At 58.2% G+C, this 20,706-nt stretch overlaps 8 protein-coding genes across 8 annotated transcripts; 3 read left to right on the top strand and 5 right to left on the bottom strand.

Annotated features, from left to right (window-relative positions):
• Positions 1-150: 150 nt before the first annotated feature.
• On the bottom strand, positions 151-1,922 carry ISF_05003 (General substrate transporter; the record flags this gene model as incomplete). Its single annotated transcript, XM_018848608.1, has 5 exons — positions 151-333; positions 381-480; positions 530-861; positions 922-1,401; positions 1,461-1,922. 5 exons carry the CDS (start codon positions 1,920-1,922, stop codon positions 151-153), a joined length of 1,557 nt encoding a protein of 518 aa, XP_018704334.1.
• Positions 1,923-2,692: 770 nt separating this feature from the next.
• Positions 2,693-4,225, top strand: ISF_05002 (Microcystin LR degradation protein MlrC; the record flags this gene model as incomplete). The annotated part of the gene is made up of 1 exon (XM_018848607.1): positions 2,693-4,225. The coding sequence occupies one exon, from the start codon at positions 2,693-2,695 to the stop codon at positions 4,223-4,225; it is 1,533 nt and encodes a 510-aa protein (XP_018704333.1).
• A 205-nt stretch (positions 4,226-4,430) lies between these two features.
• ISF_05001 (hypothetical protein) lies at positions 4,431-4,865 on the bottom strand (the record flags this gene model as incomplete). Its single annotated transcript, XM_018848606.1, has 1 exon — positions 4,431-4,865. One exon carries the CDS (start codon positions 4,863-4,865, stop codon positions 4,431-4,433), a length of 435 nt encoding a protein of 144 aa, XP_018704332.1.
• Positions 4,866-5,338: 473 nt separating this feature from the next.
• Positions 5,339-6,938, bottom strand: ISF_05000 (cytochrome P450 monooxygenase CYP53A26; the record flags this gene model as incomplete). Its single annotated transcript, XM_018848605.1, has 2 exons — positions 5,339-6,575; positions 6,631-6,938. 2 exons carry the CDS (start codon positions 6,936-6,938, stop codon positions 5,339-5,341), a joined length of 1,545 nt encoding a protein of 514 aa, XP_018704331.1.
• Positions 6,939-8,261: 1,323 nt separating this feature from the next.
• ISF_04999 (onanonoxo-7-onima-8-eninoihtemlysoneda) lies at positions 8,262-10,877 on the bottom strand (the record flags this gene model as incomplete). The annotated part of the gene is made up of 3 exons (XM_018848604.1): positions 8,262-9,030; positions 9,096-10,383; positions 10,685-10,877. The coding sequence occupies 3 exons, from the start codon at positions 10,875-10,877 to the stop codon at positions 8,262-8,264; spliced, it is 2,250 nt and encodes a 749-aa protein (XP_018704330.1).
• A 702-nt stretch (positions 10,878-11,579) lies between these two features.
• ISF_04998 (Pyridoxal phosphate-dependent transferase, major domain protein) lies at positions 11,580-12,978 on the top strand (the record flags this gene model as incomplete). The annotated part of the gene is made up of 2 exons (XM_018848603.1): positions 11,580-12,378; positions 12,446-12,978. 2 exons carry the CDS (start codon positions 11,580-11,582, stop codon positions 12,976-12,978), a joined length of 1,332 nt encoding a protein of 443 aa, XP_018704329.1.
• Positions 12,979-13,045: 67 nt separating this feature from the next.
• ISF_04997 (Biotin synthase) lies at positions 13,046-14,373 on the bottom strand (the record flags this gene model as incomplete). Its single annotated transcript, XM_018848602.1, has 2 exons — positions 13,046-13,987; positions 14,080-14,373. 2 exons carry the CDS (start codon positions 14,371-14,373, stop codon positions 13,046-13,048), a joined length of 1,236 nt encoding a protein of 411 aa, XP_018704328.1.
• A 2,106-nt stretch (positions 14,374-16,479) lies between these two features.
• Positions 16,480-17,494, top strand: ISF_04996 (hypothetical protein; the record flags this gene model as incomplete). The annotated part of the gene is made up of 3 exons (XM_018848601.1): positions 16,480-16,496; positions 16,639-17,006; positions 17,079-17,494. 3 exons carry the CDS (start codon positions 16,480-16,482, stop codon positions 17,492-17,494), a joined length of 801 nt encoding a protein of 266 aa, XP_018704327.1.
• Between the last annotated feature and the right edge of the window lie 3,212 nt (positions 17,495-20,706).

The raw sequence follows: 20,706 nt of genomic DNA, 5'->3' as shown, positions 1-20,706 counted from the left end.
CTTATAATAGATGTAGTAGGTGTAAAAGTATTGATAAATATGATAATGGCGATAACAGCCACAAAAAGGGGAGCAATTCCCCATATCTCTTGTCGCTCATCGCCAGCCTTCCAGCCAGCTCGACACACCTTCCGCGACTATCTTGCACACCTAGTTCAACATGTTCCTCAGCTCAACCTCTTCGTGTAGTTCCTGCTCAATCTTGCCAACGTCCAATACCTCTCGTCCCTTGCGGACGTCCTCGACATTTCGCACCGTCGAATGCGCGCCGCCCTCAAAGAGTGCGTCAATCTCCTCGAGCGTCTTGCCCTTGGTCTCGACCCAGTACACAGCCTAGGAAACTTAGCTTTGCATCCGCAACGATAATGGTTCAAACTTACAATCAAGATTAGCGTGATGATGTCCCATGACCCGTTGATCATGTACATTTTCCATCCAATGTTGTTCAGACCAATGGGCATCACAAAGACAAGCAGCAGTCTACAACAACAGTTAGCCACACGACCATGAAAATGAACGAGATACCTACGCTAGGCCGTTCAGAACAAAGCTTGACAATGCATTTCCGTTGGCTCTTGTCGGGTAGTCCATCACTTCGGGCGGGTATAGAGTGAGGAGCGGCGTCCAGGCGATCGAGTAGAAGCCTTGGAAGAGGAACATGACTGCGACGTCGCCGTAGACCAGGGCCTGCGATGCGCCGGTCTTGTCGTCAGCGTAGATCTTGGACAGTCCACCGATGATGAACAGGCAGACGATGAGCAGAGATTGAGAAAGGAGCGCGGTCGGCTTCCGGCCCCAGACGTCGGCAAGCTGCGTTCCGACAAGGCAACAGGCCAGGCAGAAGATGTTCAAGACAACATTCTAGTTGAATATTCATTTTAGCCTATGGCCAGTAATCATATAAACTTCTGTCAAACTTACTGCTTTCAGTTGGTCATCGGCACTGTCAATGCCCGCCGTGGTCAGCTCATCACCCAGATAGTAGCTCGCGATGATGTTGCCGGCGATGCAGGAGAACGGCCCCGCGGAGCCTCCGATCAGCACGCGCTTCCGCGCCGCCGGCGTCTTGAAGATCTCCTTGGGGCTCATCGTGCGCCCCTCCTTCTTCTCCCAGTCGAGCGTGTCGACGATCTGCTTGTAGACGGCCACCGCGACCGGGTCCTGCAGGTCGCCGTTGGCGTTGGTCAGCGCGACGACCAGCCGCGCGTCCTCATACCGCTCCCGCGCGACGAGCCAGCGCGGGGACTCGGGGATGAAGGGCAGGAACAGCAGGCAGATGACGGAGAAGATGGCCTGGAAGAAGGAGGGCGCCCGCCAGGCCCAGGTGGACTGCCACTTGCTGGTGCCGAGGGTGATGCCGGCGGCGATGAGCGCTCCGATGTAGTAGCAGTTGTTGAGAAGCTGAGCTTGTCAGTGTACGTTTCAGTCTTTTCTTGCTGCCTGCCTTTTGTGGTACTCACGCCTAGACCCCAGGTCCTCCAGCGACTGGGAAACGTCTCGCTAAGGTAGACGACGCCAGCGATGCCTGAGATTTGACTTCCTGCGCCGAGGATTATGCGCGCGACGACGAACATGGCAATGTTCTGAGCTGCGCCTTGTAGAATAATACCGACGAGCGTCACCACTGTGCCCCAGAAGATGGCAGGGCGACGGCCGAGGCGGTCGGCGATGACACCGGCAAAGATGGGGCCGAAGAAGCCGCCGATAAAGGTAGATGCCGTGTTCAGACCTTTGGTGGCAGGAGTGAGGTTGAAGTAATCGGTGTAAGATGGTAGGATATTGAGGCCATTCAGCATGGAGCCGTCGTAGCCTCCTGTGGTGGACTGGACGATGGAGCACAGCAGGAGGAGGACGGACAGAAGTGCCGTCGACTCCGGGACCCAGGCGGGCATCCACGTCCCAGTCGATACAGATCGCAGCATGTTGAAGATTGGTAAAGAATAGTTTGAGTTTTTAGGTCTTTACTGCTAGGAAAGGGAATGAAGAGTCGTTCTTATTGTAGCCTGAAAGCCGTTTACAGGCCGGCTCGCCTTCCCCGCATTCCAGCAGCCGATGCCATGTCACACTGTCCATCTCCGGTCTCTGGAGCAGACCGGTTGAACGGAAGATACAGAGAAGTCTCGAATTTCCAGCCTGGGAATAACTCGAAATGACATCCGACGGATATCCAGCCACTCGGTGCCGAACAGCCGTTATTTCCATTCTTTACGGAGAAGCTGAGCGACGAGGCGGCGAGGCTTGGGAGAACCCCCCACGGATTCATGGCCTTTCGACAGACGAGGTCTCGGGTGCCCTATCCGAAGTGCAACGTAGCACTTGTAAAAAGTGATAAAGATACGCTTAAACAATCCGGTACCGGCAGTTGAGCAAGCGCGCAAATTTTACATAACCAGGGGCTTGCTGTTTATGGCGATAAGCCGGACGTGAAGTTCATCTCCACACCAAGGATCCCCCGCAAGCCAGCACCCCGCATCATCCACCTGCAAATATCCGTCGGTGGGGGGACAAACTGTCAACTTCACATCAGCTACGGGAGCCAGAGGTGCATTTATTGACTAGACGGAAGCTCTCGTTTCTTGAGAGGAAAACAAAGTAGTTGACAAGGAGGCTGTGACAGCAAGCACATCCAACACAAGCCCGAACCCCATCAGCAACTGCCTCACTGCAAACTACCTACCCTATACCATTCAATATGGCTCGCAAGCCCGTCATTGCTGTAGCTGGTCTCGCTTGCGAGACATCCACCTTTAGCCCATCTCGGACTGCCGCCCCGGCATTCCACCCCCAACGAGGAGATGAAATCGTCCAGCGGTACGCATTTCTCCATGACGACCAGCCCGTCGGCCGCGACGCCGTCTGGAAGGGCGCCCTGATCGGCCACGCGCTCCCCGGCGGCACGGTGACCCGCGAAGCCTACGAGAACCTCTCCCAGGAGATCGTCCAGCGCCTGCAGGCCATCATCGCGGAGCAGCCGATCGACGGCCTCTGGTTCGACATCCACGGCGCCATGTGCGTCGAGGACCTCGATGACGCCGAGGCCGACCTGCTGCGCCGCGTCCGCGCCGTCATCGGCCCGGACGTCCTCGTCTCGGCCTCGATGGACCTGCACGGCAACGTCTCGCGCGAGCTCGCGCACATGTGCGACCTCATCACCTGCTACCGCATGGCCCCGCACGAGGACACCATGGAGACCAAGGAGCGCGCCTGCCGCAACCTCATCGCCGCCCTCCACCCCGCCTCGCCGGGCCGCCGCCCGCTCAAAGCCTGGGTGCCCGTCCCGATCCTGCTCCCCGGCGAGCAGACCTCGACGCGCATGGAGCCCGCCAAGCACATCTACGCGGCCGTGCCCGAGGTCGAGGCGGTGGAGGGCGTGCTCGACGCGGCCATCTGGGTCGGCTACGCGTGGGCCGACGAGCCGCGCAACCGCGCCGTCGTCGTCGTCACCGGCTGGGACGCGGCCGCCGTCTCGCGCGGCGCGGAGAAGCTGGCGAACTTGTTCTGGGACGCGCGCGCCGACTTTGCGTTCGTCGCGCCGACGGGCACCCTGGACGAGTGCCTGGACGCGGCGGTCAAGTCGCCGGCCAAGGACCGCCCGTACTTCATCTCCGACTCGGGGGACAACCCGACGGCGGGGGGCTCGGGCGACGTGACCTGGGGCCTGACGCGGCTGCTGGCCCGGCCCGAGTTCCGCGCGGTGGACTCGGGGTACGCGGTCATCTACGCGAGCGTGCCCGGGCCGGAGGCGGTGGAGACGGCGGTGGCGGCGGGCGTGGGCGCCAAGGTGACGGTGACGGCGGGCGCCAAGGTGGACGACCTGCACGCGCCGCCGGTGACGATGACGGGGAGGGTGCACGCGATAAGGCATGGGGACCGGGATGCGGAGACGGAGGTGGTGATTAGGGTCGGGTGCGTGCACGCGATCCTGACGAGGCTGCGCAAGCCGTATCATAAGGAGCGCGACTTTACGGGGCTGGGGCTGGACCCAAGGTCGGCGGACATTGTCATTGTCAAGATTGGGTACCTGGAGCCGGAGCTGTACGACATGGCGAAGGGCTGGATGCTGGGGCTGACGCCGGGAGGCGTGGACCAGGACCTGGAGAGGCTGGGGCACAAGAGGATACGGAGACCGATGTGGCCGTTTGACAAGGAGTTTGAGCATGTCCCGAACCTGAGTGCGCGATGGATTCCAAAGTCCAATGAGCCGCTCTCAGGTGTAGATGAGTAAGGGTGCAGGGCAGCAGGTTAACCAAGGAAAGTTTGTTAGAACTCGCAAAAAGGGTGTATTGGTATGAGACCAAGAATGAAATTGACTCAACTGAAAATAGATAGTAAAGAGAGCCAGTCAACAATGACCTTGCGCACCTGAGTCCCAACAAACACCTCGATCCTTCCTTGACTACACGGCAGTATCTAGCCAGACGACAAAATATCTAGACCCTTCCCCAACCAAACGGCATGTAGCCAAGCCCCCTCGGGCCATCCGCAAAGTCGGGACCTCCTCCCGCAAACACAAACGCCGGCCGAGGCTGCGCTCCCGCCGTGCTGCTCCCCACCTCCACCGCCGCCGCATCCACGTTGCGCGTCAGCACAAAGTACTCGATCAGAGGGTCCACGGGCGTTCCGCGAATCGGCCGCTCGCCGAGCCTGTGGCCCCGCGCGCCGGTCCCGGCGACCAGGCAGACGCGACAGGTGCGCGCGGGCAGGCGGTCGCGGTGGTAGGCGGACCGCGCGAGGTGGAGCCGGATGCCGCGACAGATGTCGCCCGGGTTGGTGCGGGCGCGCAGGCAAAAGGCGCTGGCGGTCATGAAGAGCTCGACGTTGAGGCAGCGGTCGCAGAGGCCGAGGCTGAGGGTGGCCTCGCACATGATGGGGGGTGGGAGAGTGTGTTCTGTTTGTTGCTGGGGCGTGGTTTGGGGAAAGAGTTTGTAGATGGGGGTGAAAGTAAATGTTGCGTAGAATTAGATGGGCGAGCTGGGTCGTAGACTGGGTGGCCTGCGAATGATCCTTCTTCCGTGTTGAAGGATGGGTCGGATTTTATAATTCGAGTTGGGAACAAGAAGCGACTAAAGTGGCCATGTCATTCTTTGGCCCTTGAGGTCTACAATAGATGGGTTCTTTGGAGTTTAGGACAAGTCGACTCACAGCTATCCTGGACCACACGACTCACAGCTGGCCAGGACAAAGCACTGCCATGGCATCACGTCGACAAAGCACTGCACGTGGATGAAAGAACTCGCGCACACATGGTCTGCAAGATCAAAGAAGCAGTTATAGTGAAAGAGTGGAATTCGAGAAGTAATCATCAACAGTCCTGTGATTCCTTGATTCAGGGCCTTGCTCACCGCCGGCCCAAGGCAATTTCCAATCCCAGCGGCTTCCTCAAGAAGCCCTCCCGCGTCTCCATCGGCCCTTGCCTGACCCTCGCCGAGTAGCGCCGCACCCAGGTGGCCGCGATCAGCTTCATCTCCATCTCGGCCACGTTCCTCCCCACGCACGCGCGGGGCCCGTGGCTGAACGGGATGAACGCCGTCTTCTGCCTGGCAGTGAGGCCGTCCTCCCAGCGCTCCGGCCGAAATTCTTCCGCGTCCGGGCCCCAGATCTCCACGGAGTGGTGCATCGTGTACGTCGGCACGCTGAGCACTGTGCCGGCGGGGAAGAAGCGCCCGAGGATGGTGATGCCGGGCGAGCCGGGCGGGATCTGCCGCGGCAGGCCGATGCCCGAGGTGGAGTGGTGGCGGAGCGTCTCGTTGATGACGTTGTTGAGGTACGGCAGGTCCCGGACCATGTCGTGCGAGGGCACGGCCAGGTCGCCCGGCATGGCCGCGTCCAGCTCCGCCTGGAGCTTGGCAAAGACGCGCGGGTTACGGCAGAGGTAGTTCATCAGGGCGCAGGAAGAGTTGGACGTGGTGTCGCTGCCGGCGATGAGCTGCGTCAGCGCCTCGGCCGTGAGCTCCTCCCGGCCGAGCGGCTCGCCCTTCTCGTCCCTGCCCTCCTGGAGACGGGCGAGGAGATCCTTGCGCTCAATATCCGGCGGGTTGTCCAGGCGGCTCTTGACGCGGGCGATGGCGATGCCGGCCAGGTTCTGCACCGCGGCGAGGCCGTTGCTGAAGAAGGGGTCCGGCAGCCAGCGCGCGTAGGGCTTGAGCTGCGGCAGGCAGCCAAGCGTGGCGCTGACCTCGCCGCGGCGGTTGAGGATCTCGATGGCGGAGGCGTAGATGGGCGGGCTCGCGGGCGACTCACGGACCTCGGTCAGGTCGATACCGGTGGCGAGCATGCCAAAGGGCGCGCCGAAGGCGAGGTCGCCGATGATATCGAAGGCGAGGTAGTTGAACCAGGGCAGGCAGTCGATGTGGGCTTCCGCAGCGCCGTGCTCGTCGCGCTGGTCGCTCTCGGCGATGAGCTTGTCCATCTGCTGGACGAAGAGCTCGAGGCAGGCCTTGATGTACGGCTCGAACTGGCCGACGGACTTGGGAGAGAAGGTATGGGAGACGAGCTTTCTCTTGCGGGTGTGCTCTGCCCTGTCGCGGGTGTTGAAGAGACCGCGGCGGATGGAGACAAAGGCGTCATAGAATTCACTTTAATGGTTAGAGGTACGGTACGGGATCAAGTGTGAGAGGGGGTTTAGCTCACGATTTCAAGAAACCGTTGCCGTGGCCGTAGATGCCGGCAATGGCCGTCTCGTCGGCTATGCTGACGTGGTTGGGCTGGATGCGAACGACCGGTCCCAGTTTGTGATGCATCTCATCCATGACCTTGTATCGATTCCCGCGGCGGCAGACACCGAGAAGCCAGAGATTTGAAAACTGCGCGGGCCACGGTGCGGGAATGCCGCGGAGGTCCTTGTTTGTGACTGCGTAGGCGTAGAGGTAAGAGGCAATCACCACGCCCAAGGCGGCGGGTATGGCCCACCAGGAAAATAGAAGCCCGATCACGACCATTGCTGCTGTATTTCGGCACAAGCAGACAGTCGATAATGAGCAGCAGGGGATTTTCTGGCAAGGAGATGAGAACGATGAGGATTGTGCAAGAGGTAGGTTGCTTTTTTTGGTCGGGTGGATCTGGGTGGCTGCGCTATTGAAGAAACGGCAGCAAACGGGTTTGGTGATGAGACCAAGTCGCAAGCAGCTGACGTTAGGCAGGGATGAGGGGGAGATGGCTATTGAATTTATACAAGTTCGATGCAGGAGCAGCAGTTTCTATATGTATATACAGCCAGCCATTGACAATAACCCGTACCCCGCAAAAGCCATCTCCCGAGCCGTCACCCGTTGTCCGAAAGTGCGGCCGGATCCTGTGTCGGCAAGCAAGAACTGGGGAAGCTCGGAGCTGCGGCTATGCTTGTTTGAGTCTGGGGGATCGAAGCTACGGGCGTCATGGGTCCAATCAAAGCGAGGCCATTATTTAGCAGGTGAGCCTAGTTTAGCGATTCCAAGGGAACGAGGAACCGGCTCCCATTCTATCAAGCGTAGGGTAGGCAGGCCATGGCCAACTTGGGCGCTGTAATTCCTTGGATTTAGTGGCGCCCGGCTACGGAATCGGTAACTGGCGATGCGCCCAGGTTAGTAGGGGCATATATTGCTGGAAATATTCAACGCAGCAAACCATGCATGAGACACGGGACTTCCTCATAGTCGGGTCGCACCAGAACACAGCTCGCGCAAGTTTCGCCCCCCGAATCTCCGACTGATGTTGTACAGCGATAGGTATGCATGATGCTATCTAAGTTTGGACGACAAGAACATGAGGCCCGCTGGCACTATAGCACGCGACGAGTTTATTTCCGCACGAAGGATCAGTAATACCCGAGAAGCCCGCAAACTACTCCCGGGATTCCAATAATATAGCAAGCCTTTTGATAATGACACATGAGCCGATGTAGATGCCGAGTCTTGGCGCGGCCTAAGCCGGGAATAGGGCGACATGTCCCAACAAGCGGAGCGATGTTGCAGCACATTTTAAATTTGCGTATTTAAATTGCGTATTGATCTCCATAATTACCATGCTGGAACTGGGTAGCTGAAGTATCTTGCTGTAGTTTCTGCAAGAGGGAGTAAGCTGTGCAGCATGGACCTTGGCCACCTTGTTGCTGGCTTGCTTCTTGTTAGTGTAATAACCGCGGTGATTCATTCCACGACACAAGTCGCCTAAAGCAATTGAGCTTGATAGACACGCGCGATTCCGTATAGGCCTTTTTATTTTCAGAGGCCGCCTGGTACTTGTTCCTAGATACACTAGCACATATCAAACGGCCGCAACTGCTTCTACCTAAGACCATCGACCAGCAACTTGGACAGCTGCTCGACGCCCTCGCGTGTCGTCGTCTGACTAGCCATGAGGTAGATGACATTCCCCAGGACGCGCGCATGCACGTTCCACGGCCCATTCCTCCCCTCCGTCTCGCCCTCCGCCAACGCCGCGCGCAGCCCGAGCGCCGCATCACTGCTATACCCCGCGCCGCCCTCCTCGTCCCGGAGGTGCACCGCCAGCACGCTCCCCAGCGCCCAGACGCCCTCCACGCGCGCCGTCATGCGCGACAAGTCCTCCACCAAGCCCCGCGGCCAGACCGACCACACCTCTTCGGTCCCCTTCTTCGCCTCCGTCCAGCCTTGGTTCTTGGCCCAGTCCCACGCCCCGCGGCGCTCCATCCGCCGCATCGCTTTGAGGGATTCGATGCCGACCTGGCAGCCGATCGGGTGCGCCGTGTAGCTGTGCCCGTGCAGCAGCGCGTCCACCTTCTCGGGGCTGCGGAAGGTGCGGAAGATGTCCTCCGAGGCCATGGTGGTGCTGAGCGGCACGAGCCCGCCGGTCAGCAGCTTGGCGTTGACGGTGACGTCGGGCTCCACGCCGAGGAACGTGGAGGGCGTGAAGCGTCCGAGGCGGTACAGGCCGGTGAAGACCTCGTCGAAGAGCACGGGGAGGCCGCTCCATTCCTTGCCGGACTCGGGGCGCGGCTGCACGCCCGCCTCGGAGGTGAAGAGGTGCGGCGAGCGGCGGATGACCTTGACGAGAGTCCGTTGGAAGAGGGGGTCACTGTTGGTCTTCATGTTAGAATTGACGCGGGCGAGACGAGGTGCAGGAAGGGGGTTTCGACTTACACAAAGGCCATGCCGCCGGCGCCGAGAACGATGGGCTCCATGATCAGCGCGCCAAACTTGCGTCCCTGCGCCTTCAAAGCCTCGAGTTTCTCAATGATGAACTTTTCGTAAATTTCGTGTTCACCTGCCTCCTCCCGCCCTTCGACGTCAAAGATGTGCCGCAGCGACTCGTACTCCCGCGACCTCCCCAGCTCCGCCTCCAAGCCCTCCGGCGCGCCGACCCGCCACGTTCCCTCCCTGCAGAGGATTGTCGGGTAGTCGAACCAGTAGCCCTTGCCCTCGTACCACTCAATGTTCTCGTTGTAGACGCACGGCTCCGCGCAGTCCATCGCGCCGATGGTGTCGCCGTGGTAGCCGCCGCGGAGCCCGAGCACGCCGAGCTTCTCGTCGGCGCCCCAGCCGTAGCGGACGCGCGCGGCGCGCAGCCCCATCTTGACGGCGACTTCGGTTCCGGTGCTGCCGTTGTCCGAGTAGAAGACGCGCGTGAGGCGCGAGTTGTTGGTGCCGCGCAGGAGGTCCTCGGCGAGGGTCAGGGCCGGCTCGTGGATGGCGCCGGCGAACATGACGTGGCCGTAGCGGCCGGCGGCGTAGGCGGCGGCCATGGTGAGCTCCGAGTTGGCGTGGCCGAGACCCTGAGTCCACCACGAGGCGGAGCCGTCGAAGGAGGCTTGAAGAGCGCCTTGGTCTTGGGTCTTGCCGCTGTTGTATGTTTGGAAGTAATCGCCATGCGCCGAATCAATCGTCATGATATCCTTGGCGGGGAGCAGACCATGCTGGGTAAACGGATACCAGATGGTCTCATGGGCTTTGGTGGCCATGCTTTCTAGCCTGGCGAGTCTCTTGGTGTGGTTCGAATCGAGATGCTGGAGTACAGTTCCGACGACGTTCTCTTCGGTCCGTTGCTCGTAATATTCCTTCATAGCTTCGACATCACGAGCCTCATTCTCGAGGCGCGCTGGAGGCTCCTGCAAGCTCATGACCGGGATGTTGTACTTTTGCGAGAAATAGTCGGCTAGGTAGAGATAGTTTTGGTACTTTTTATCCTGGAACAGCATGATCGATTGCACGTCGTATCCGCGGATGCGCAGGGCTTCAAACGATGCGATGGTCTGGGAGATGCCGCCGAGCTTTGCGTCGCCGACGAGGACGACGGGCGCTCGCAGCGGCGTGTACAGGTCGGCCTGGGTGGTGCCGGAAGGGCCGGGTGAGTGCACGCCGCCGGCCGTCTCCATGAAGAGCCAGCCCTTGCCGGCCTTGGCGCGCTCCGAAGCATGCTCGCGACACCGAGCTAGAACGGAGTGATCAGAGGGAATTGGCTGGTTGGATAATGGAGATGATTAGTGTCGGCGCGGGCTATGAGAGACGGGGGCATAATACCTCGCCAGAGGCCAGAGCCGCAGTGTGGGGGCTCACGGGGATTCCGTATTGGATTAATGTGTGATGGTTGATGCCAGTGGTAAATGTTTTGATATGGCTGTGCAGGTTGTTCGTATCAATTGATTAGGAAAGTGAGACGGGCATGCATTGCTTCTACAGCACGCATTAGTGGCGTCGTCAGAGGGAACGAGTTCAATCAAGGCAAGACTAACACTGATCATCTGCCTCGTTCAGTGGCCCCGTCGAAACTGGCTTCAGAAAAGAGACATTTTCGTCTTTCCAATTGTGTTTTGCGCTCTTGCAGAGCAGCGTGGTGAAGACAGTCTTGCCGACCTCGGTGTTCGCGCCGAAGACCTGGTAGACGCGTAGCGACCGCCACAGCAGGGCGGCCAGAGGCGACTCCATTGTGTCGCGTGTCTTTGACCAAGCAAGCCCTGGCTGGAACCGAGGGGGAGGAAACACTTGGCCTTGACACTGCTTGTTGAGTTGCTGTTGTGGTGGTGGTGGTGTTGTCGTTGGAAGCTCAAGTCTTCAGTCGTGACACAACCGGGGTTGGGTCTCGGCTCAAGCCCTGGCCTGGGTTTACTGGGTTCAAAGTATGACAGACAACCAAATCGAGCTACTAAATTATTAGAGGCTTCTTCAAGTCTGGTCAAGCCAATGTTTCCCCATTTGTTGGGCGGGTCAGCGACAAGCCCCAGCGGAACCACAGGCCAACTCATGACTACCAGAAACTCCCTCACCCAAGGCCACAAGTGCCGATCCTTATCGTGTTAAGCCGAGATGCCATCTGGTATACCTCTACCGAGTACCTCTGAGTGACTTTCGGGCTCCCAGAGCCGGTACACCCCTGGATCTCTAGCTAACTGTAGCTCGCCCTGCCCCATAACGCTGTGACAATACCGCGCGGTGCTTTGAAGCATGTGGTTGAAGACCAGGAGGCGCCACAGAAGGCCCCTACAAAGTGTATCTGGGCCCCCCGAAAACGGGGACTCTGGGCTAGGTAAACCCCGTAGCAAAATGTCAATTGACTCCAGAAAGTCCATATTGATGTAATAGACCTTCTTTTCCCCTTCCCCCGTAGCTCTCTTGTCCCAATTCGCTGCCATGACGCCCGGCAGCCACCGCATGGACGGTACCTTTGCCCGGCTGCTCGACCGGCGCGAGACCCAGGGCCGTCGGCGGCGCCTGACCCTCCCCCCTCCCGGCGCCGTCGACTTTTCCTCCAACTCGTACCTATCCCTCTCCGAGAGCCCCGAGCTGCGGACGCGCTACCTCGCGCTCCTCCAGCACGACGGCGGCGACCACCGGTTCTCGCTTGGCTCCGGGGGCTCCCGGCTGCTCGACGGCAACACGGCGCTGGCCGAGGCGCTCGAGGAGCGGGTGGCCGCGTTCCACGGCGCGCCCGCGGGCCTGCTCTTCAACTCGGGCTTCGACGCCAACGCGGGCCTGCTGGGCTGCGCGCCGCAGCCGGGCGACGTGGTCGTCTACGACGAGCTGGTCCACGCGAGCGTCCACGACGGCATGCGGCTCGGGCGCGCGGCGCACCGGGCGCTGCCGTTCACGCACAACACGGTTGCCGGCTCGGGTGGCAATAGCTTGAGCGCCGTGCTGGAGCGCCTGTGCAGCGGCCCGGACGGCGACGACTTTCGCAGAGGGCGCAGGAACGTGTTCGTCGCCGTGGAGGGCGTGTACAGCATGGATGGTGACGTCGCGCCGCTGCGGGAGATTGTTGCGTGCGTGGGCGAGAAGCTGCCGCAAGGCAACGGCCACGTCATCGTCGACGAGGCGCACTCGACGGGCATCATCGGGCAGCGCGGCCGCGGGCTCGTCTGCCATCTCGGCCTCCAAGACCAGGTCTGGGCCCGAGTCCACACCTTTGGCAAGGCCATGGGCTGCGCGGGTGGTGAGTTTTTGTCCCATCAACAAGCCAACTACACATCACTAACGACCAACTACCTTGCTTTTGACAGCCATTGTCCTGTGTTCGCCGACGACCCGGTCCTACCTCATCAACTACGCCCGAAGCTTCATCTACACCACGGCGCTCGGCTACCCCTCGCTGGCCGCCATCCAGACGACCTACGAACACCTCGCGGGCGGCTTCGCCGACGGCCGCCTTGGGAGCCTGCGGGCGCTCATCCGCCGCGCGCACGGCAACCTCGCCGGCCTGTGTCGGCGGCACGCGGTGCCGTCACACATCTTGCGGATCAACGCGGCGGTGCCGGAGTCACCAATCTTCCCGCTGTTCACCGCGTCCGCCCGCGAGCTGGCGGCGCACTGCCAGCGGCACGGCTTCCTGCTGCGGGCGATCGTGGCGCCGACGGTGCCGAGGGGGACAGATCGTGTGCGGCTGTGCCTGCACGCGGGCAACACGGCAGACGAGGTCGACGGGCTGTGCAGAGTCATTGAGAAATGGGCATGCGATAAAATGGGCATGGAATCTCCCGTCGTCCAGGAGGTAGAAGAAGCTAGCATAGTCAAAAGTGAAATTAGTCGTCTTTGACGAGAAGAACCATGATGAGCACAAAAAACAGTCTCCTTGTATTGAAATTTCTTTCCTTTTTTATCCCTCAAAAGCTACCCAGTTGCTTGGCCACGTCGGCCTTGACGCCCTCCTCCGGGGGAGACTTGTCGAAGCTCTTCATCGGCTCCAGCCCCCAGCGGCCGAACATGGCGCTGTCCTCGTCCCAGCCGTTGCACTCCGTCGTCAGCATCTTCTCGCCCGTGAAGATGGCGTTCGCGCCCGCCATGAAGCACAGCGCCTGCTTCTCCTCCGCCATCGTCTTGCGCCCCGCCGCGATGCGGATGATGGTCGCCGGCATCACGATCCTCGCCGTCGCCACCGTCCGCAACACGCTCGTAAACGCCACCGGCTCGCGGTCCCCCAGCGGCGTGCCCTTGATCGGCACCAGCGCGTTCACGGGAAAGCTCTCCGGGTGGCTCGGCAGCGTCGCCACCGTCTCCAGCAGGCCCACGCGGTCCTCGGAGCTCTCCCCCAGGCCGAGGATGCCGCCGGAGCACACGTTGACGCCCGCGTCGCGGACGTGCGCGAGCGTCTGCAGCCGCTCGTCGTAGGAGCGCGTGGAGATGACGCTCGGGTAGAACTCGCGGCTGGTGTCGACGTTGTGGTTGTAGGCGGTGAGGCCCGCGTCGGCGAGCTGCCGCGCCTGCGCGCCGTCGATCATGCCGAGGGTCACGCAGGCTTCCATGCCGAGGGCGCGCACGCCGCGGACCATGGCGGCGATGTTCTTGAGGCTGTTCTTGCGCCCGCGCATGTCCCGCCAGGCGGCGCCCATGCAGAACCGCGTGCTGCCGTTGTCGCGGGCGGTGCGCGCGGCGGCCAGCACCGACTCGACGGTCTCGACCTTTTTGGCCTCGAGGCCGGTGCCCTTTTGGTAGCGCGTCGACTGCGCGCAGTACGAGCAGTCCTCGGTGCACCCGCCCGTCTTGATGTTCATGAGCGTGCACAGCTGCACCTCGCCGGGCTTGTGAAATTTGCGGTGGACGACGCTCTGAAGGGGGTGTGAGAAGGTGAAAAGGGAAAGCCAGATATGGTTTCAGAGCGGCATCAAACGCCCCGGTTCCTCAGCAATTGTCAACTTACAGCTTGGTGCGCCAGCTCCAGCAGCGGCTGGTAGTAGATGGCGGCGATTTCCTGCCTCGTCCAGTTGTTTCGCACGTGGTCCGCCGCGACCGCGTCTCGGAAAATCTTCTTCTTGGCCTCTTCCAGGAGCTTGTCGCGCTGCTCCGTCACCGGCGGCGGCGGTGCTGGCGGCTCAAACTTGAGCGGCGAGGCGTCCACGACGGAGCTGTTCCAGCGTAAAAGTGCCGCACCGCCGCCGTGTCGGAAGCCGGCCGCCCGGACGGCTGTGCGGTATGCCATGACGGGAGTGGTCATTGTGCTAATAAGCTGCCTTCTCTCTCTCTCTGAAAAGGAAAAACAGGCAGAGAGAAAGGGACGGACGGTTCAATGCTTTGTTGGGGAGGAGGGTCGGTCGTTGCAGTCAGTGTAAGAAGCGGATTCGGTACTAGACGCTTGGCTTACATTTACCAGGCCGCGAGTTGGTCCGGCAATACCCATCCAGCTGGGACACAGATAGTTATGGAGGACCTCCTCCTCCCGTTCCTGCTTCCCAACTAACCCCTCATCTAGATTTGGCGTGGGCGGGACCCCCTCGTTGTCAACATGTCCGCTCTCGCTGGTTGCGTGCAGAACGCGTCCCATATTATTATCCTCGGGCCCCCATGTTGAGTTAATGGCGCACCGCCTATCCATACGAGCTACAGGCACCATCTGGCCCATTGTCAGCTGCTTGGCCTCGATCTTGCAGGGGACAACGGTTGGGCGGAAAATGGGGGGTTGAGATTTGGGGGGGGGGGGCCTTGAAAGGTACTTGAGAGGTACATCAGCCAGAGCCGAGCGGGTTTCCTCTTGTTGAGCTGCCTGTGACTCTGGCTTGGCCTTCCTGGGCAAGTTTCAATTCTCGTTACCAATCTCGTGCCAGTCACAAGTCTTCTTGGCTGATAAGAGGCCCACTGCTCATCTTGGACTATTTCGTTGGCGCCCACATCCACATTGGTTTCTACCAGTCACAGCACAGGGCTGTCTCTGTCTTGCCGCCGAAGTCGTTGGTCTGACTGGGACGTGGTAAGAGGTTGTCATTCTTGATGGGTAATACCGCCACGGAGTTGTCTTTCTGACTGTAGAGGGACTGGGAGGATTGATTACCGCATGGTTAGACTGTTACTGATAGACTGGAGGGAGACTCTGGGCCTGAAACAGATGCTAACCGGATGGCACGTTGAGATCCGGCTAGCTTGCATCTGATTAGATGTTAGGACTGACCCCAACGGTCTGTGCTGAAACTAACATCTGTCAAGGCACATTGTGCTAATCAGTGTCATAGCCGTGTTGTTATGGTTCGCATCGGGTTGTTGCTATTACCCAAGCTTACTCTGCCAAGTTTTATTTTTATTTTTATTTTTTTTATTTTTATTTTTTTTTTCAAATCTTTTTAGTTTTATCCTTTTTGGTAACATCGAGTCCTATTTAGATAAAGTACCTCCTTGAACAGGCTGGCCGTGAAACGGCGTATGTGAGGCAAATAAAATAGTGAAGCGTCGAGATGTATAATTAGCAGCCGCGGGCTGTTGGCCATAATGAGACTGAAGTAAATCAAATCAATCATACAGAATCAACCAATGCAAAAGCCTCCCGTTATTATCGCACCAGAAACCAGCTTCAACTACAGATTATTTGTCTTGTATTGACAAACCTTGTTTCAAACTCTCCATCACTCAGCTACCCCAGACCTGCCACTTCCAACCCACCAATAATAATGCGGCCGCTACAATAGAACGCCAGCCACCGTAGAAGAGCCGTTGACGACTTCATTGAGTCTCATCTATAAATACATTCCTGCTTGGACTCCATTGCTTTGGCGGAAATTCATCCCCTGAACTTGGCACGTGCTCTTTCTCGCCTCCCGCTGTATTGACCGCCATGTACGTCATGTTTGACCGCTAGTTGGGCAGGATAGCCCGTTGACAGGGACGGACCGCTCATTGTTCGATTCAATCTATTCCTGCGCGACGCAAAGACAGAGCAGGCCACATTTCGGCCTGATGGCGCAACAAGGGAAATTGGCCGTGATGTAATAAGGACAAAGCGCTAAGGCGCAGTTGCGTCACTGGGCACAGCAGCTGCACAGCACAGAAGCAGCTGGCCTGCCTGGATGCATTGATTGCGATGCGGGGTTGCAGATCCCGCGCCTGGGACAGCCTCAATGCCCTTGTCTTGCCTCTTTTATATTTTTTATGCAGTCTTTTTTTCGTATTTACTCGTGCATTGCAACATCGGATTTTGTTTCTCCATCCTTGAAATTCTAATCCTCACCTTCTACCAGGATTCGCGACGCACGCTTACACCAGAAGAACCATCCAAATCCCCAACAACGCTGTGACTCTGGGATTCCCCCTCCCCCCCTTCCCCCCGCCAAAAACCATGTCTCAGTCTACAGAGTAAATAGCCTACAATCCCTACATACGTCATAAATCGCGGCCCAACCTAGGCCTAGGCGCATGGGCGACGAGATGAGATGAAGATGCAAAAGGGAAAAAAGAGTTCAAGATGAAGCTAATAATGTCTCCGCGACTTCGATAGCTTGGCTGAGCTCGCCGGCCATCTGCTGAAGAACGGTCCTCGCAAGGTCGTCCCCGCGCTCCGGCGCATCCGCGTCGTCTACAACCGCACCGTCATCGTCGACTCGACCAAGGGCTCCCTGGTCTGGGAGCACGACTACTACCCGCAACTGTACTTCCCCGCGACCGAGGTCCAAAACTGCACCTTGAGGAACAAGCAGTCCGTCAAGGGCGACGGCATCAACCGCGCCAGCGTCACCGAGCTACACGTCGCGGCCGACAAGGCCCGGCGCAGACCGGCAGCCGTCACGGACCGCGTGGTGCGCTTCGCAGACGATCGCAGCCTCGGCGCACTGACGGGCCTAGTGCGACTCGAGTTCAAGGCCATGGGTGCGTATCAAGACTTGGTATAGCAATGCCCCTCCAGCTGCCTGCTCTTGCTGACCTTCCCGGGGCTCGTAGACCAGTGGCTGGAGGAGGACGTTCCCATCTACGTCCACCCCAAGGACCCCTCGAAGCGCATAGAAGCGCTGCCTTCTAGCCGCACCATCGAAGTGCGTGTCGACGGCCACACGGTGGCCCGATCTGGCTTCGCCGTGCACCTCCACGAGCCGCGCCTGCCGACGCGCTATTACCTGCCCATCGGCTGCATCGACCAGACGGTGCTGCGCCGCAGCACCCTCGTCACCAAGTGTCCGTATAAGGGCGACGCCGACTACTACGACGTCGTGATTGACGGCGTCGAGTACCCCAACCTCGTCTGGTATTACCGCTACCCGGCCGTCGAGTGCGCTTCGCTCGCCGGTATGGCGTGCTTCTACAACGAAAACGTCGACGTTCTGCTCGACGGCGAGCTGTTGGAGCGTCCGACTCGATAGACACGGGCGTTCGTCCTATGTTGGAAGAGATCGCGCGTTTTCGAACAGCCAATTGCTGATGATGGTGGATGAGAGAAGGCAATCAAGCAAAAAGTTTGCATTTGAAACCCGCTTGCAGTTTGCGAGCAAGAATGTAACTCCATATCTAGGATGCAACGTTAAACGGCCTTTTTGTTTCGCAGTGTCGAGTCTGGTATTGACAGTGGTACGAATAGATACAACCCATCCTGATGGGTCGTGACCTTCATGATATCAGGCAGGCAAGAAAAAACGATATCACAGAGCCTTTATCTGGGCTGCGATGGGTATTGAAGTAGCACAACCCGCATTATATATGTGAGGCTGATGTGGCGTAGAGGGTACCAATGACCACCGGAATGTTCTTGCAGGAAGTACCGCATATAATTGCCAGAAGATTTATCTCGTTCAAGGGGCTTCCAAGGTCGACTTGACCATAGCACGTGTTGTATCCAAAGTCTCAGCCCTGACGCTAGAGAATGCAAATGCACCAGTTTATATGTATCCTGGTTGACTTTTCTTCTTTTTTTTGCCAGTATTCAGGGCTGCGAGAAAAGCAAAGGGTACATGGGCAGATGCAACACAGTTTCAGGTTCCAGCGTCGGGATGGTATTGCGAGATAAAGAGATACAGCGTCAACACTGGCATGTAAGTCCTACGCAGCAACGAGAGAAATTGCAGTTGCACGCGAGGGGCCGTGTGGACACTGTACGAATAGGCACGGCAGATGTCGTGCGGCGTAGCACCTGCAGCCGCATGGACAACAAGGAGGAGCTGCGCGCACGGGACTGGGGCGAAGGAATTGACGTAGCCTGACGCGAGCGGCATGTTAATTCCCATGCGGCTGCGATGGGGCTTGCATTTCAGCCCTTCAGCAGCAGAGAACTATTCGGCCGCCACAGACAGCGGTCAGGGAAGAGGTGCGTGGTTTGGGTTTGAGGGCGGAATGAATATATAGTATTGAGGAGCCCAGGTCCCAGGATCACGGCAGTGCCGCGCCGTGGCGTTGCAGGCGTGGCAGGGCTGTGGAAAGTTGTTGCTAGCTGCATGCAAGCAGCTTGGTTGTAGCTCGCAAGATGAAATTCATGGTGTCTTAATAGCGCTGAGGTGGCAGTTTGCGAGACAGTTGGCTGGGCCTGTGGCGGATACAATAGGCCATGAGCTGAGGCGGCTGAGGCTGAGGCTTATTGGACTCAATCAGAATCGTTATCTTCCTTCTGGCCAGTCATTGATTATTGCGGAAGGAAAGAAAATGGTGTCGGCGATGGCGTGAGCGGGCTCGGATGCGTAGTACTGGCAGTGGTGTGGTTGTGGCTCTTGTCAGTACGCTCCATACGGTGATGATATTTACGCATGTGGGATGACAATGGTGATGCTTCATCTCATGCCAGTGTTGACCAATATTTCATGTTCTTTCTTTGATGGCGGTGATGAGGACGATAAATGTCTTAGATATTAGTTAGGACTTTCGCCAGCCATGACATGTCTCGGTCTCGAGGAGACAAGGCAAGCGCCAATCACTGCATATCGGAGCGGCATCATGTACCGGAGGATGCGCAGTTTTGGATGGTATTCATGTCATCTTTTCTCGTATCACTGCAGCAGCGTCTTGGCGAGCTGTCCAGATTCGTTTGTTCGAGGCTGTGAGGGTGCATGAGACTAGCGCAACGCGGTGGAACGAGACTGCCGTCTGGGCCGGGTTGCTTTTTTTGAACATCTCTGTTCAGCATCGCATTTTCCCTTGCTTATGTCCGCTTGCTTTTTTGCATCTGGCAGCTATTCGCGGGCCGCTGCAGAGCTGCAGAGGAGTACGTACGAGGGAATCTGCATGGAGGACGACGGCCAGGGGTCGGACGAGGAAATATGGACAGTTGGCCCTGCAGGCTGCCGATGCTGTTGTGTTATTGTCGGTGTCACAAACGACGGACGGTCCGGGGTGTGCTTGGGCGATGCCGCTCGACTAGTGATTTGGGCTGATGTCTGCGCAAGAAGCGGACGGAAAGAGGCCGATGGTGATGATTCGAGAGTTGAAAACACGAGGCGTCGAGCTGAGAGCAGAGCAAAGACAAATGTGCCTGCCTTGGGAGGCCTGGAGCTTGCCTGGATGGAGACAATGGGCGCCAAACAATGGCAGACAGGGCCAAACAGGGCGAATAGAGGGTCACTGGGCCCCCAATGGCTGCGCCACTAGCGCTGAAGAGCCACTAAATACCGAGACAATGTCCACCAACTCACTGTGGCTACAGCGCCAACCTGCCTAACTGGTTGGAAGGCTGCCCTGAGGCGGCGCCTATGCCAAGGGCCCGAGCAATAGTGCCTTTTCATTGTGGTAATGAAAATTCATGCCAGAGAGCCCAAAGTTATCTATTATTAACGTTGTGATTCTGGACCTGTAACTATACACACGTATGCTCAGCTGAAAACATGTATTGGTCTGGCAACAAGCCATCAGCCGCCACCGCAACTTCATCCACCCCCGAGAATCATCGCTGACTTTAGTACTCACCTGCCATCCGAGCCTCGCCAGGAACAGGAAAGCAGGAGAAAATTAACCCTACAAAACAATAGAACAATCCCCGACAGATAACATATTAGCGTTGCAACTAGCAGTCTTGGGAGCCCACTGCTTCCATTGGCGAGCTTATTATTAGACCGCCGCTATAACCAGGAGTTGGAGGGCACATGCGGTGTTCCAGCGTTAGTACTGTTCGGGCGGGTGGTTCGTGGAATAATAATCGGGCGCTAAAACTGCCTCCTGGGCAATCAGGCACAGGCTTGCTGGGCTGTGAACATTCAACCGTAACGCTGGTAATTGAATATCAAGTGGGTTGATATTCTAGTCAGATTCACGACTTCCGCGAATAAACAAATAGATAAATACAACATGTAGTATCAGGTAGCATCTATAAAACTCCTGTCATCTCCTCTCAGCTGCCCCTGATGCGCTAAGTTGATTCGTCGTCCATGCGCCGCGGCGGGGACTTCGCGACTCGCCCTCGTAAAATCCATGGCAGCTGCAACGGCCCGCTGCACTGCACTGACTTGACTGACTGCACTGTCCATCAGTGGCTCTGCTGAGGAGCCCTATCCTGTTAATTTTTCTAGTTAATTTCTATTTTTCCTTTTTTTTTTTTTCCCATTCTTTTCTCATTCTTTTCTTGACTGGGCCCACAATCTACCTCAATCATCATCCA

The sequence above is a fragment of the Cordyceps fumosorosea genome (genome assembly GCF_001636725.1).
Source record: "Cordyceps fumosorosea ARSEF 2679 chromosome Unknown scaffold_11, whole genome shotgun sequence".
Lineage (NCBI taxonomy): Eukaryota > Fungi > Ascomycota > Sordariomycetes > Hypocreales > Cordycipitaceae > Cordyceps > Cordyceps fumosorosea.
The sequence above is the reverse complement of the archived record's forward strand: the minus strand, read 5'-3'. Positions and strand labels throughout refer to the sequence as shown.